The sequence below is a fragment of the Diabrotica virgifera genome, chromosome 3 (genome assembly GCF_917563875.1).
Source record: "Diabrotica virgifera virgifera chromosome 3, PGI_DIABVI_V3a".
Taxonomy (NCBI): domain Eukaryota; kingdom Metazoa; phylum Arthropoda; class Insecta; order Coleoptera; family Chrysomelidae; genus Diabrotica; species Diabrotica virgifera.
In genome coordinates, this window is record NC_065445.1 from 271,823,855 (window position 1) to 271,838,123 (window position 14,269).

At 30.3% G+C, this 14,269-nt stretch overlaps 1 protein-coding gene across 1 annotated transcript in view; it reads left to right on the top strand.

Annotated features, from left to right (window-relative positions):
- The window catches only part of LOC114325570 (sodium-dependent nutrient amino acid transporter 1), a 103,572-nt gene that overhangs the window by 58,912 nt on the left and 30,391 nt on the right, over positions 1-14,269 (top strand). The window contains exon 2 of the mRNA XM_028273661.2: positions 10,450-10,530. Within this exon, the coding sequence (XP_028129462.2) occupies positions 10,450-10,530 (81 nt within the window). The remainder of the gene's footprint in view (positions 1-10,449; positions 10,531-14,269) is intronic.

The following is a 14,269-nucleotide window of genomic DNA, read 5'->3' on the forward strand; positions in this document are numbered from 1 at the left end:
CTATGTGGTTCAGTTTACGGTTATATTTACGTATATTCTTCTTTAGTTTATTGGCATCCACTTTCTTGGGTATTTAGCCAGATTGTTGTCGGGGAATAAAGGAAAACTATTTATATTCTAATGACATTTATCGTATGTCATTGTAATAAAATATACCAGTTTGTTGAGATTGTAGTTTGATAAAGTTTTTGAAGGAAAGGAGAGAAGGTTTACTATCGAAAATAAAACCATTTTGTAAAAGTACAAATTTTCTATGAATAGTTCAAACGATAAGAAATATTTGTAACGTCACATAACTGTATTTTCTACCGACGTTTATAATGTCTAATTTATAATTATATATGCAATTGGTGTAGAATGGAAACATACAACCCTGTGACGTCACGACGCGTTTTGGGGTGGCTGGTATAAGTTGAATTTTTAGTCGTCTTTAGGGGCCAAACGAAAAACAAACAAAACTTTTTTATTTTTGATACAGGTTCTAAATTATGTTCTGTTGTGATTTATACCATTTTTTTCGAATTTAAAATTTTATGCAAGTTCCCTATTATGAAAATCGTTCTATTTCATAATTTACAGGAAGATCATTCTCCCACAGTAACAACTATTTTAGCTTATTATGGAAATAATTATTTCAAAAAGTATCTACATTTATATGTAAATCTTTTCCGTATTAATCTCGCATTCCTGTGTTCATTGTTTTGAATATAATTTTAATTAGATCTGTATCAAATTGCATCAAGAATGCGGTTGGCATTGATATAATTTGCATGGAGGTTTTTCTGTCAGCATTTTGTAATATTTTGACGGGACAATATTATAAATAAATTATTGTAAGCAACATTGCCGGAGTGTTGCAGCACCGCCAACGTTTTATCTATACAACAGCGCTACAGATCTTGTAGACGTAACCCCTTGGCTTCCAACAACTTGGTTAATTCCGTCCATTTTTTCCGATACCTGGATTTTTTCTCTAATCTCGTATGCATATTTCTGATAAGTCTTGCTTTACTGCTTCCAGCCATTCTCCTTTGTGTGCTCTCTTCTTTTTTCCCCAATTCTCCGTCTTTCAGTATTGTCTTAACATTTCGGTTGTCTGACATTTGTATAATGTGGTTAAGCCGTCTAGCTCTTTGGGCTCGTATGTTTGGAGTAATTATTGATTTTCTATATATTCTCATATACCACCTCAAACGTGGTCTGTAATAGATAAGGAAGGTAATTTAAAGACCGATACTGATGAAATATTGGAAATATGGCAAAACTACTGTGGCGAGCTATATAAAAATAACGAGGTATCAGCAGAAAATCAATGATGTTCTGACTACCCTAGAGAACCTACGGTCTACAGCGAACCTACTCGCTGAAGTCAAAGATTCAATTAAGTCATTAAAGAGAAATAAATCCCCAGGCATTGATTCAATACAATGTGAAATACTACAGTTACTAGGTGACAAAGGATTACATATAATCCATTCTATCTGTGTCGCTGTTTGGAATTCAGGAAAATGGCCATCTTATTGGTGTACCTCAATTTATATCCCACTACACAAAAAAGCAACTACTACCAGATGTGAAAACTACCACACACTGTCACTAATAACACATGCTAGTAAAATCTTGTTGCATATCATCAAAAACAGATTAAAAACCTATCTACATTACCAAATACCTCAGGAACAAGCGGGGTTTGTAAAGGGTAAAGGTACAAGGGAACAAATCCTGAACCTGAGACAACTCATTGAAAAGTCTAGAGAATTTCAAGTACCTATGATTATATGCTTCGTTGACTACCAAAAGGCATTTGATTGTGTAAGCTGGATAAATCTGTGGTCAATTTTAATAGAAATGGACGCAACAGTGCCCCTGGTGACACTTATTAAAAATCTGTACCAGTCTAATATAGCGACAGTACGACTAGATCAGAAGTTCTCAAACCAATTCAAGATCAAGAGAAGTGTTAGACAAGGGTGCATGTTGTCACCTGACTTATTTAACATGTATGGTGAACATGTCATGAGGATGGTTTTAGAAGGATGAGCCGGTGGAGTAACAGTAGCTGGTAGGAAAATCTCCAATTTAAGATTTTCTGATGACACTACACTTATAGCTGCAAATGAGCAAGAAATGTTTGATCTTCTGCGAAGAGTTGAGTACGAAAGCAATAAAGTTGGTCTGAAAATCAATAAAGCTAAGACAAAAATAATAGTGGTCGACAGATTTGACACTATTCAACTGACTAACATATTACAGGAATACCAGATAGTAAACACCTTTGTCTATCTCGGATCTAGTATAACTAACGATGGTAGCTGTGAAGCAGAAGTTCGGAGATGTATTGGTATGGCAAAAAATGCGATGAGTCGGCTAACTAAAGTTTGGAAAGACAGATCTATCTCTCAAAATATCAAGATGAGACTGGTGAATGGTGATGAGACTCATAGGACAAACGCTTCCATTCTAAACCAACTCAAGATTAAAAAAAGGCTGTCCACAATATGCCTGCACGAAATTCATTGGTCACGTGGTTCGCAGAGGCGACGACAGTTTGGAGAGATTAATTGTTTCTGGAAACGTTCCGGGGAGAAGATCAAGAGGACGATCACCAACTAGAGGGTCTGACCAAATAAAGCATTCAGCTGAAAACTCATTCTGCGAAGCTCTTAGAGCAGCTGGAGATAGAGACCAATGGAGAAACATTGTTAGGAATATTGGAAGAAATCATGATCCTCAGTAATGGGGAAACGAAGGAGAGAGAGATATATTCTCATTATTTATTTATTTGTTCATTTTCTCCAAATAATCTTTACCATCCTTATTCTTCCGAAAATGTTTCTAAGCAGCTTTCTTTCCTAGATCTTTACTTTCTTTTCCTCCTGCCACTTCATAATCCACGTTTAGTTGGCATACATCACCTTGGGTCCAATTACTGTCTCGTAAAATCGTAGTTTGGCTGTCAATGACAAATTGTTTGCTTTCATTATTTAATTTAATTACTCCACAGCTCTGATCCTCGTCATGTTTTTTCTACTGTGTAAACCGATGAATATAAATGAAACTAATATATCACAAGTTTTGGGACCTGATTTCAATTTTAAAAGCTTGTACAATGTAAATATCTAAGGGACATTCATCTCTCTCTCTCTCTCTTTATGGCGCTACAGCCCAAGTCAGGTCCTGGACTCCCCCAGCATCCGCCTCAAAGTATCTCTGTCCCCGGCTGCTGTCTTCCGGTTATCAATATCTCTTTAGCGTCGGTTCTCACTTCGTCTATCCACCTCTTCCTTGGTCTTCCTACTGGCCGACGTCCCACCATAGTTCCGTTAAGCGTTCTACTAGGTGTTCTGTCGTTATCCATTCCTATAAAGTGACCTGTCCAGCGCAATCTTTGTATTTTTGCATAATTTGCTATAGAGGGTTCTTTGTAATATTGCTATAATTCATGGTTGAACCTTATTCTCCATATCGTATTGTCGCAAATGGGTCACAATATCCTCCTTAATATGATTCTTTCAAGAGCATTAATAAGGTTTATTGTCTTTTCTGTCACTCATGATCCATGTTTCTACGCCATATGTTGCTATTGGTCGTATCATGGTTACATATACAGGGTTGCGAGAAAGTCTGGCAACACGTTATTTTCTCGAAAACCGCTAAAATTATTTTTATAGATTTTGGTGGGTAAGGGTCTTTTAATGCGGCCGATATTATAGTGGTAATTACATTGTTGTCAAATCTTCCGTTTTTCTGAAAATCTAACGAACTTTCTTGTTTCAAATGGAACACCCTATATATTTTTTAAGTTTTGTAATCGTTAAGGGATACTGAGTATTTTTCATATGATATTCTCTATAGCTAAATGCCATAATTTCGGAATTATTGCTACATTTATTAAAAAAAAAATAATAATTTAAAAAAAATCAATTTTTTCGGCCCCGGTAGACATTATTTTAGTTTCATTGGATCATTGAGAACAAAAAAGGTCTTTTGTAATTTTTCTTTAAAGTTAATCTTTTTCGAATTATAAAGAATTTAAAACTGAAAAAAAAACGAAAAATTATGATTTTCAAGGTTCAAAAACACAAGTAAAAAAAATAAGTTTTTAAATTACAAAGAACCTAAAATTCAAGATCAAACCTTCTTCTATCAGATACCTGTAAGAATTTTTATCTTTTATTCTAAAATATTGATCTTTAATTGTTAATGAAGCGCATATGAGAAAACGGGCGATAGGGCTGCAATAACAATTAAAAAAATAATATTTTAAAATGAAACAAGACCAAATGGTGCTTATAGTCTGGGTAGATTATCGGAGAATAGGCCGTTTTTAGGAAGAGTTATTTACCAGCAATTTTATTGTTAGAATCGAATCTTATGATTGTATATATTTATAATATAGGTATGCAGAGTCCGCAAATAGTTTGCCACTTTTTTTATAAACAAAATGGTGCCCGAAAATCGTGTTTTTTCAATTTTTGCTCTATAACTTCAAAGATTTTAACTTTACACCAAAAACACTCAAACAAAAATTCACCGTAATTAAATTCTGCATACATACGTGTTTTCTCGATTTACTTTGACGAAAATTTTCTCCGGAAAATGCAGGTTTTTCCAACAAAATGTTTAATTTTCAACTAAAATTTTAGATAAGTAATGGTTTATCAATAATTAAATAATTTGGTAATATAAACGATCCCTTCGTATAGATTATATTTCCAGAAGCCGATCGAAATTGAATGATTAGTTTAGCAACAATTTAATTGTTAATTAAAAATTTACGGTCGCTATAATAACCACAATAATTATGATACATAAGAATAACTATGATTTTTGTATAAAAGGATACTGTACCTATCTAATGTACTTTACAGAATTAAAATTGGACTATTTAAGCGGCCTCAGAAATACTTTAAAATTATAAACAATTTTCTGGCTTATAAACAAATAGAATATCTCGGGAAATATTAAATTAAATTAAATCATGAAAACAGTATTGGAAAAAATGTGGCAGGACGCGTCTTATAAAAGAAAAAACGTTTAATTGCGATTACTGGTTCCTGAGACACAACCGGTCAAAGTTGACCGGCATTTACGGCAAAGATATAAACAATAGGATCATAATTTCCAAACCATCACCTTTTCATTTTTGTACTCTTTCTCCACACCAATTTTCATATCTGTAAAATACTCATAAATATTATTATAATAAAAATTATCGATATTACGAGTGAATATTGCCAAAAATAGCAAAATTTAAATCAAAAATTAGGTTGGAGAAAATATAATCTCAAAGTTCAAAATCGGTATACGTTAAAAAAATGCATTTTCTCGGCTTCCCATGGAGCAATTTTCTTCATTCTGTTTTTTTTTTCCAAGTAACTCGAGTAGAGCCATCCAACTAACGCATTATTAAATGTCAAAGTTGCTTTTGTTTTGTTCTAATAAATTAATTTATTTATTATAACAAAATTTTTTAATTTGTTTAAATAAAGATTGTTTAAATAAGTATACAGCTTTCAAATGAGAATATTTGTGTTTTTAACGTTAAAAGGTACACTTGTAGTAAGTTTATCTAAACAAAGTCTACAACTGGAAAAAATATGTAGTTTTCTTTTCTTATAAATAAATTAATCTATTATAATAAAACAAAAGCAAGATTGTCATTTAATAATGCGTTAGTTAGATGGATCTACTGGAGTTACTTGGATATAAAAAAAAGAATGAAGAAAATTGCTCCATGGGAAGCCGAGAAAATGCATTTTCTTAACGTATACCGATTTTGAACTTTGAGATTACATTTTCTCCAACCTAATTTTGATTGGAATTTTGCTATTTTTGGCAATTTTCACTCGTAATATCGATAGTTTTTATTATAATAATTTATGTTATGAGTATTTTAAAGATATGAAAATTTGTGTGAACAAAGAGGACAAAAATAAAAAGGTGATGGTTTGAAAATTATGATCCTATTTTTATATCTTTGCCGTAAATGTCGGTCAATTTTGACCGGATTTATCTCAGGAACCATTCATCACAATTAAACATTTTTCTTTTAAAAGAAGCGTCCTGCCGCTTTTTTTCCAATGCCTTTTTCATAATTTAATTTAATTTAATATTTCCCAAAATATTCTATTTGTTTATAAGCCAAAAAATTGTTTAAACCTTTAAAATATTCTTGAGGCCGTTTAAATGGTCCAATTTCAATTCCGTAAAGTGTATTACATGGATACAGTGGATTTTTATACAAAAATCATAGTTATTCTTATGTATCGTAATTATTGTGGTTATTATAGTGACCGTAAATTTTTAATTAACAATTCAATTGTTGCTAAACTGTTCACTCAATTTCGATCGGCTTCTGGAATTATAATCTATACGAAAAGATCTCTTATATTACCAAGTTATTTAATTATTGATGAACAATTACTTATCTAAAATTTTAGTTGAAAGTTAAAAATTTTGTTGGAAAAACCTGCATTTTCCGTGGAAAATTTTCATCAAAGTAAATCGGGAAAAACACGTCTCTATGCAGAATTTAATTACAGTGAATTTTTATTTGGGTGTTTTTGGTGTAAAGTTAAAATTTTTGGAGTTATAGAGCAAAAATTGAAAAAACACGATATTCGGGCGCCATTTTGTTTATAAAAAAAGTAGCACACTATCTGCGGATTTATCATACCTGTATTATAAATATATACAATCATAAGATTCGATTCCAGCAATAAAATTGCTGGTAAATAACTTTTCCTTGTATTTTGCTAATTAGCCAGCTAATTTGCTGTATTATCGGTATCTGATAAAATAAGGCTTGAACTTGAATTTAGGTACTTCGTAGTTTTAAAAATAATATTTTTACTTGTGTTTTTGAACCTAGAAAATCGTCATTTTTCGATTTTTTTTTTTTAGTTTTAAATTGTTTAAAGCTCGGAAGCGATTAACTTTAGAGGAAAATTACAAAAGGCCTTTTTTTCACAATGATCCAAGGAACCTAAAATAATGTCTACCCGGGCCAAAAAAATTATTTTTATAAATTGTTTAAAAATTTTTTTTATGTAGTAATAACTCCGAAAATATGGCATTGAGGTATAGGGAATATCATATGAAAAATAATAAGTTTCTCCTAAGAATTTCAAAAGGCAAAAAACACACAGGGTGTTCCATTTGAGATAAGAAAGTTCATTAGATTTCCAGAAAAACGGAAGATTTGACAACAATGTAATTACCACTATAATATGGCTGCACTGAAAGACCCTCACCCACCAAAATCCATAAAAATCGTTTTAGAGGTTTCCGAGAAATTACCGTGTTGCCAGACTTTTTCGCAATCCTGTATTTTAAATTTTACCTCTCTACGGATGTCTTTGAATTTAAACATCTACGATAGAGAGAAGTACTTATGCTTTCTTAGCAAACATTAACCGTTTCCGTATTTCGTCCTCCTCTCTGCGATCCTCAGTTATCTGTATATCCAGGTATGTGAGCTGTTCTACTACTTCTATGTTAGCATTAGCATTTATAATCTGAGCTGATTATTATCGGAGAATAGGCCATTTTTGGGAAAAGTTATTTACCGGCAATTTTATTGCTGGAATCGAATCTTATGATTGTATATATTAATAATAGAGATATGCAAAGTCCGCAGATAGTGTGCTACTTTTTTTATAAACAAAATGGCGCCCGAAAATCGTGTTTTTTCAATTTTTGCTCTATAACTACAAAGATTTTAACTTTACACCAAAAACACTCAAATAAAAATGCAGCGCAATTAAATTCTGCATAGAGACGTGTTTTTCCGATTTACTTAGACGAAAACTTTCCTTGGAAAAAAGCGGGTTTTTCCAACAAAATCTTTAATTTTCAACTAAACTTTTAGATAAGTAATTGTTAATCAATAATTAAATGACTTGGTAACGTAAAAGCCCTTTTCATATAGATTATATTTCCAGAAGCAGATGGAAACCACAATAATTATGATGCATAAGAATAACTATGATTTTTTTCATAAAAAGAGACTATACCTATCTAATGTACTTTACAGAATTGAACTTGGACTATTTAGGCGGCCTCAGGAATATTTTAAAATTATAAAGAATTTTTTGGCTTATAAACAAATAGAATATCTCGGGAAATATTAAACTAAATTAAATTGTAAAAAGGGTATTCGAAAAACAGCGGCAGGACGCTTCATTTAAAAGAAAAAACGTTTAATTATGATGAGTAGTTCCTGAGATACAACCGGTCAAAGTTGACCGGAATTTACGGCACAAATATAAACAATAGTATCATAATTTTCAAACCATCACCTTTTTATTTTGGTCCTCTTTCTCTACACCAATTTTCGTATCCTTAAAATACTCATAACATATATTATTATAATAAAAACTATCGATAATACGTGTGAAAATTGCCAAAAATAGCAAAATTCCAATCAAAAATTAGGTTGGAGAAAATGTAACCCTCAAAGTTCAAAATTGGTATACTTTAAAAAATGCATTTTCTCGGCTTCCCATGGAGCAATTTCCTTCATTCTTTTTTGTTCCCAAGTAACTCGAGTAGAGCCATCGAACTAACGCATTATTAAATGTCAAACTTGCTTTTGTTTTGTTATAATAAATTAATTTATTTATTATAACACAAAATTTTAATTTGTTTAAATAAAAATTGTTTAAATAATTATACAGCTTTCAAATGAGAATATTTATGTTTTTAACTTTAAAAGGTACACTTGTAGTGAGTTTATCTAAAAAAAAAGCCTACAACTGGAAAAAATATGTAGTTTTCTGTTCTTATAAATAAATTAATCTATTATAACAAAACAAAAGCTTGACATTTAATAATGCGTTAGTTCGATGGCTCTACTCGAGTTATTAGGGAACAAAAAAAGAATGAAGGAAATTGATCCATGGGAAGCCGAGAAAACGCATTTTTTTAACGTATACCGATTTTGAACTTTGAGATTACATTTTCTCTAACCTAATTTTTGATTGGAATTTTGCTATTTTTGGCAATTTTCACACGTATTATCGATAGTTTTTATTATAATAATATATGTCATGAGTATTTTAAAGATATTAAAATTGGTGTGGAGAAAGAGGACAAAAATAAAAAGGTGATGGTTTGAAAATTATGATTCTATTGTTTATATCTTTGCCGTAAATTCCGGTCAAATTTGACCGGTTGTATCTCAGGAACCACTCGTCATAATTAAACGTTTTTTCTTTTGAAAGAAGCGTCCTGCCACTGCTTTTCGAATACCGTTTTCACAATTTAATTTAGTTTAATATTTTTTGAGATATTCTATTTGTTTATAAGCCAAAACATTGTTTATAACTTTAAAATATTCCTGAGGCCGCTTAAATAGTCCAATTTCAATTCTGTAAAATACATTAGATAGGTATAGTGTCTTTTTATGAAAAAATCATAGTTATTCTTATGCATCATAATTATTGTCGTATAGCGACCGTAAATTTTTAATTACCAATTCAATTGTTGCTAAACTGTTCATTCAATTTGCATCGGCTTCTTGAATTATAATCTATACGAAAAGGGCTTTTACATTACCAAGATATTTAATTATTGATTAACAATTACTTAACTAAAATTTTAGTTGAATATTAAAGATTTTGTTGGAAAAACCTGCTTTTTCCGGGGAAAGTTTTCGGCAAAGTGAATCGGCAAAAACACGTCTCTATGCAAAATTTAATTGCGGTAAATTTTTATTTGGGTGTTTTTGGTGTAAAGTTAAAATCTTTGGAGTTATAGAGCAAAAATTGAAAAAAACATGATTTTCGGGCGCCATTTTGTTTATAAAAAATGTAGCACACTATCTGCGGACTTTGCATACCTATATTATTAATACATACAATAATAAGATTCGATTCCAGCAATAAAATTGCTGGTAAATAACTATTCCTTGTATTTTGCTAATTAGCCCAGAGTATTATATCCTTAACAAATTATAAATAAGTTTTATGTTGCATAAATCTTAATATTATAGATCTTTAATTATTAAATACCATATTAACTGAAATTAATTGACTTTGTAATTTTCTATCGTAATTATTAGATTTTATCCTCCAACTAATAACCCTCAATGGTTGACGCGGTTAATTAATAAAAAATATGCATATAAAACGATGAGGAAATTTTTCAGTTTGGAATATTTGAAATTACATGTTAGCTGGAAAGATTCTACCAACAATTTACAACATTTTTATATGTTTTAAATCACACACCTTTAAACAAATTAGACATATCATAAATACGTATGTTAAGATAATAACAAACCAGATTAGAGGAAAATAAAATTTAATTTACTGCAATTTAAATGACTTATCTGATTATAAGTTTTGGTAGTTGGTAATTTTTTTAATTCATCGAAAATGGCTCCCTCTCCCTTTTTCCCCTCCTCTATTGCTACATTTATTACATAAAATCCTTTTGTTTTAGGTGGGGCTGGAAAATTTAGGGTTCCAAAAGGAACCTTCCGATTATGAAAAAGAACGCAATGGAGATTTAACTGCTGTAACAGTAAGTACCTATCATTTTGTGACTCAAAGAAATAATTCTTTCAAAACAATCAATCAGAAAATAACATAATTTAGAAGAAAATGGAAACAACAGAACAACATACACAATAGTCCAGGGCCCATCTGTTTTGAGATGGACGTTGAGAGGTGACTCAAATTTTTTTGCAGAAATTGCTTGAAAATAACTCAAATAATAATATTTGAGTTATCCTCCCTCTCAAAAAGGTCCGGAACATTGTTTAAATAATTAAAATGTCAAAAAATGAAGGAAAAATTCGATTTTTTTCTTCGTTTTTTGATTATAACTTTAAAAGTATTCATTTCCCAGAAAAGATCTACTGACATAAAAGTTGCGTAATTAAATTTCCTACAATATAGAATTAGTTAAAAGTTAAAAAAAATAGTCACTATTGTTGCAAAATAGCAATAATTGCGAAAAAAAAACATACAAAAACAAGTATTCGCATTTTACGTTTTTCAACCATTTATGCTAAACTTATGACCTTCATATTTCATCCAGAAAAACTTTATGATACAATAAAGCAATACTGTAAATTTCATTAAGATCGGTTCAATAGATTTTGCAAAATAAATTTTGCAATCCAGCTTTCGCAAAAACAATTAATTTTTTCAAAATGTTACAGGACTGGAAATAAAGCAGATAGCAAGTTGAAATTTTTTTGCGCATATTCGATCAAATGTCGCTTAATTCGTTAATGATTTTTTAAGATATGCATGAGTTAAGATCCGAATACCGGATTAACAGACATATTTGGCGCTTAATCTGATGTTTCCTGACAAAGGATGCCTTTTAATTCGATATCTTAAACGTTAGTAAATATGTTATGTTTTGTAATAAAGAATTAACCTACTATTCGTGGCGCTTGATTCGTTATTACACTTACAAAGATGCGGATTTTTGTTTATGACAATGGATTATGTACCATTATTAGCGTTTAGTTCGATATTACAAATCCTAGTGTGAGATTTTTTTTAATAAAATAAAAAAGTCGCTTAATACAGGCATTTAAAAATAGCTTTTTTTAAATTTTTTTACAAAAAACATATTTTTATACATAGATTTGCACCCTAGCTGCAAGATGGCACTCTCGATTTTGGACTTTTGGCGGTTAATCCGTTATTACATAACGCGGTCCAATTATTGGTGCTACGCGCAGGACAGCGGTGTTCGATTCACATGAAGTTGATTTCCACCAAAATTTCTTCCAATTTTCATCTAATATATTATTTTCTTACTCTATATTTTGTTGTATTTTAATATTTTACTTCCACAAAAATCAAACTAACTTTATTATTGTTTGTGAAATATTGTTTAAACAATTGTATGTGTTTAAAAATAATAAACTTTTATTCTCAAGTTAAAATATATGAACAAACAAAGTTTTTGCTAAAAATAGTGTTATTTCAAAGGATAGAGTACGTGTTTTATTTTGCAATAAACAAATTTATTTATTTATATCGAAATGTAATGAAATTTAAAATGTATCAATAATTATCAAAGGTCAGTGGAATGCCCAATCAGAGCAAACTATCCGGTGTCCTGCGCGCAACACCAATAATTAATGTTTATTTAAAAAAAATCCTGACGCCGTGGTGGTTCATCGATTTTAGTTTTGCAAATTGCAAATGAAAGGTACAGTACATTTCTATAAGCAAAAAAATTTCAACTTGCTATCTGCTTTATTTTCAGTCCTGTAACTGTTTGAAAAAATGAATTTTTTTGCGAAAGCTGGATTACAAAATTTATTTTGCAAAATCTATTGAACCGATCTTAATGAAATTTACAGTATTATTTAACTGTATCGTATAGTTTTTCTGGGTGAAATTTGAAGGTCCTAAGTTTAGCATAAATGGTTGAAAAACGTAAAATGCGAATACTTGTTTTTGTATAGTTTTTTCCCAATTATTGCTATTTTGCAACAAGGGTGACTATTTTTTAAATTTTCAACTAACTCTATATTGTAGGAAATGTAATTTCACAACTTTTATGTCGATACAACTTTTCTCGGAAATGAATACTCTTAAAGTTATAATCAAAAAACGTAGAAAAAAATCGAATTTTTCCTTCATTTTTTGACATTTTGATTATTTAAACAATGTTCCGGACCTTTTTGAGAGGGAGGATAACTCAAATATTATTATTTGAATTATTTTCAAGCAATTTCTGCAAAAAAATTTGAGTCAACTCTCAACGTAAAAATGTACTAATATTTTTACAGATGCGCCCTGGCCTACAAATAGAATGTATAAAAGGCAACTAACAAAACAACATACTAAATTAAAAATTGAACTTAGCAAAACCTGAAAATATAAAGCTAGGTTTGTTGTCAAAAGAGGCAGCAAATACCCAACTCTTGAAATAAAGAGACAGGAAAAGAAATAAAATATTGTTTTTTAAAAAATATAAAAAGAGGCTGTATAAAATTTCACAATATACAGGGTGTAACAAAAATACAGGTCATAAATTAAACCACATATTCTGGGACCAAAAATAGTTCGAATGAACCTAACTTACCTTAGTACAAATATGCACACAAAAGAAGTTACAGCCCTTTGAAGTTACAAAATGAAAATCGATTTTTTTGAATATATCGGAAACTATTAGAGGTTTTTTGTTGAAAATGGACATGTAGCATTCTTATGGAAAGAACATCCTAAAGAAAAATTATAGTGAAATTTGTGCACCCCATAAAAATTTGATGGGGGTTTTGTTCCCTTAAAGCCCCCCAAACTTTTGTGTCCGTTCCAAATAAATTATTATTGTGGTGCCATTAGTTAAATTAAATATTTTTAAAACTTTTTTGCCTCTTAGTATTTTTTCGATAAGGCAGTCTTTATCGAGTTGCGGCTTCTTTTTTAATATGTTTACATAAAAATTTTATGAGGGTTTTGTTCTTTTAAACCCACCAAATGTTTGTGTACGTTCCAATTAAACTATTACTGCGGTACCATCAGTTAAACACAGTGTTTTTAAAACTTTTTTGTTCTTTGTATTTTTTTGATAAAGCATCTTTTATCGAGATGTGGCTTCTTTTTTAATATGGTTCAAAATATACTTAAAAATGTAAATCATAAATAAATTTTCATATTATTACCAAGTCTCCATAATAGGGATGGGAAAAACCTACCGGTTTAAACCTAAAACCGGTTTTTTTACTTCGTAATAACCGGTTTTACCGGTTGTTTTTTTGTCCCGGTTATAACCGGTTTTTTCTTTTTAAAGTAAAAACCGGTTATTAGGTTTTTACGGTGATTAGGATTAGGTTAGGTATTATTTTGGATCCCAATCATTATCATTATTCTCAATTAATTATTCCAAACAAAACCATACCTCAAATTTTATTTTATTTTATAAAATACAGAAGCAAACTTAAAGTGCAATCTCACATCAGCCAGAAACAATTATTAAGTTTTATTATAATATTTCCTTGAAAAGGTATTTGTAATCATAATATTTACATAAGAAGTGATCTGGTTGAATTAGACGCAAACATCATCTATTTTTCACACTTAACTCCTGACATTGAAAGTAGGTGAATGACTTTTTCTGATTACCAAAAATAATGCTCTGACTATGAATATCGAATTACTGATTACGAATACGGATCTCCAAGAATTTCGCTACGTTTTTAAAACGATTCATTCATACAGAAAGTATTAAATGAGTTAAATAAAATGTACCTATTCTACAAATATACAAACGCGTTAAAAGTAGTACA